General features: G+C 43.5%; 1 protein-coding gene across 1 annotated transcript in view; it reads left to right on the forward strand.

Moving 5' to 3' along the window:
• The window catches only part of ptprt (protein tyrosine phosphatase, receptor type T), a 324,259-nt gene that overhangs the window by 94,462 nt on the left and 227,297 nt on the right, over positions 1-2,500 (forward strand). The window contains exon 9 of the mRNA XM_022758722.1: positions 1,502-1,676. Coding sequence (XP_022614443.1) covers positions 1,502-1,676 — 175 coding nt within the window. The remainder of the gene's footprint in view (positions 1-1,501; positions 1,677-2,500) is intronic.

A 2,500-nucleotide genomic window follows, 5' to 3' on the forward strand; every position in this document is an offset into this window, starting at 1 on the left:
TTTTCTGCAGTTTAATATCCCCTAAGCACGGATTCAGAAGAGTGAGAGGAACTGTGACGTATTCTATTATTATTATTATTATTATTATTATTATTATTATTATTATTATTATTATCATTATTATTACATATGAGCAGGATAAACATTTGAATATGAGTGGATGGATCTGTTGATATTCTATACAATATTCTATAATTCAGACTATAAACTATATAAAAGGCCAATGTAGCAGATAGTTATTATTTATTTATGCTGTTTCATTGTTTTAATATTTATTATATGAAATAAATATAAAATACATAAGTGCACAGTAACAAGCATCCCAGTCTGCCCCAGCTCCATTTCAGGACTGATTAAAAGTCCTTGTTCTGCTTCGCACCGATGACTCCGTCTGTGTGTGTGTGTCTGTGTGTGTGTGTGTGTCTGTGTGTGTGTGTTGTGTACATCCATACTCATTCTAGTTTACATTCATGTGCACTGGCAAGCTTGGATGTTTTCACTGCACATGAGCGTTTACCGCTGAGAACGCTGCAGTGTACAGCAATGACATTTGAAATGGAGAGCACTGGACCCCCCCCCCCCCCCCCCCCCACACACACACACACACACACACACACGCACACACACACACCCTCTCCCCTTCCAGTCAGGTCTGCTGGGGGAAGCATGTTTCTCCATATTAGCAGATAATGCTTCAGTGGTAAGAGAAGACTGGATGTGGAGATGTAGGGATCACATTGAGAGCAGGAAGTGGCAGCAGGACAGATTTTAGGTTTCATGTCTGACTCGCTCTCACCTTGGGTCTGTTGAAGTGCGCACTTTATTTTGAAATTTTCACCACTTTATTTTGCCGTCAAACAGCCCTTTACTTTGGAACCACAGTATCACTCCACAGATCAGCTGTTTGAGTCTCACAGAGCTCAGCGTAGGTGCACGTGTGCGAGGTCTGTCCTTTGGATTAGGAACAGTGAAAAAGCATCATTCATAGATGATGTGTAAATCAGAAACAGAGTTGGTGATAAAATGTGCGAGACAACTTTTTCTCAAGTAGCGAGAGCAGAACCGATAACGTTGGAGCTTATTGACTCCGGTCTTGAAAAATTTTACCCCAGGTTCCATTTAATACCGGTTTCAGTTGCCTACCATCCCTACATACTAGTAAACAGGCTTATCTCAACCACTCTTTATTTTAAACCGTCTCTGGTGGAGGTGTAATACATCAAGAGCTAATCGCTGCTTCTAGTGCATTTCTCAGTGTGTTCGGGCTGAAGAAGTCGGGCCTAATGGCGACTAACAGGCCTCATCTTCCATCATATTTAATCCTGCTGAGACATATAAGATGCATACGTGGCTCCTACTCCATGTCCCTGTCTTTCTACATCGGCATGTTTTAATCATTTGAGTTTCACCACCTGACGTTGTGTTCCTGGTCAGTGTCAGTGAGGACACGCCACCAGGCCTTTGCCAGTAACTGACCGCTCTCCTCCTCCTCGTCCTGCAGCAGTGGAACGGTAAGGACACAGCTCTGATGGTGACCAGGGTGGTGAACCACCGGCGTTTCTCTGCCACCGTCAGCGTCGGCGACACGTCGCAGCGCAGCACCAGCCGCTACCGCTGCGTCATCCGGTCGGACGGCGGCTCGGGGGTGTCCAACTACGCCGACCTCATCGTTAAAGGTACGTGCTGCCGCTTTCTGCTTTTTACACAAGTCGAACAAACAGTCAAAGTGTCTTTGATGAATTTAAAAAGAAGAGCAGCGCTTGACAAATCTCATCATCCGCGGAAAAGTAGGACAACATCTCTAATGTAGAGAAAGTGAGAAACGAGCCTGGGTTGTGGTAGTGTCTGTGTGTGTGTGTGTGTGTGTGTGTGTGTGTGTGTGTGTGTGTGTGTGTGTGTGTGTGTTTGGCTGTTGCTCATTAGCGCTGTGAGAATGCTGAGGGTGGAATACTGAACAGACTTCAGAGTGGTGACTAGAACTCACAATGAGCCCCCTTTGACTCCATTTCTGTCTGTCTCAGTCTTTTCGCTTCATTTTCCCGCCGTGTTTCTGTCTCGTTTTCCCTCCCTTCCTCTCCAGGTTTGAAACGGATCCCAACAAGTTGCTTGTTTGTTGCGTTTAATTTAGAAAAAACAAACAAAACAGCAAAAAAACAACAGAATATTTTTAGGGGTTCCAATTTCTCACTGTCACCTGATAGTAAAGCGTCAGTTTTGTATCCGGTTTTATTGTGGTTAGGGTTAGGGACGTTTACTACAGGTTCTGTTACACCTGAGAGCACCTTTTGGTTTCATACCAAACCTACAGAACTATTTTAAATGGTCATTTTCAACATGTTACACAAGCGATCATCTTTTCAATGTGATATAATGAGGCAGCATTTCACTCAGGAAACACCACAGCGTCAAACACTGATGAAAAATATTATATCTGACTTGGACACGATCTAACAGGTTCGTTAAATGATTGAAATGATGCAGTATTTTCTCTTTTTGTGAA

The sequence above is a fragment of the Seriola dumerili genome, unplaced genomic scaffold (assembly GCF_002260705.1).
Source record: "Seriola dumerili isolate Sdu_G_001 unplaced genomic scaffold, Sdu_1.0 BDQW01000306.1, whole genome shotgun sequence".
NCBI classification, from domain to species: Eukaryota; Metazoa; Chordata; class Actinopteri; order Carangiformes; family Carangidae; genus Seriola; species Seriola dumerili.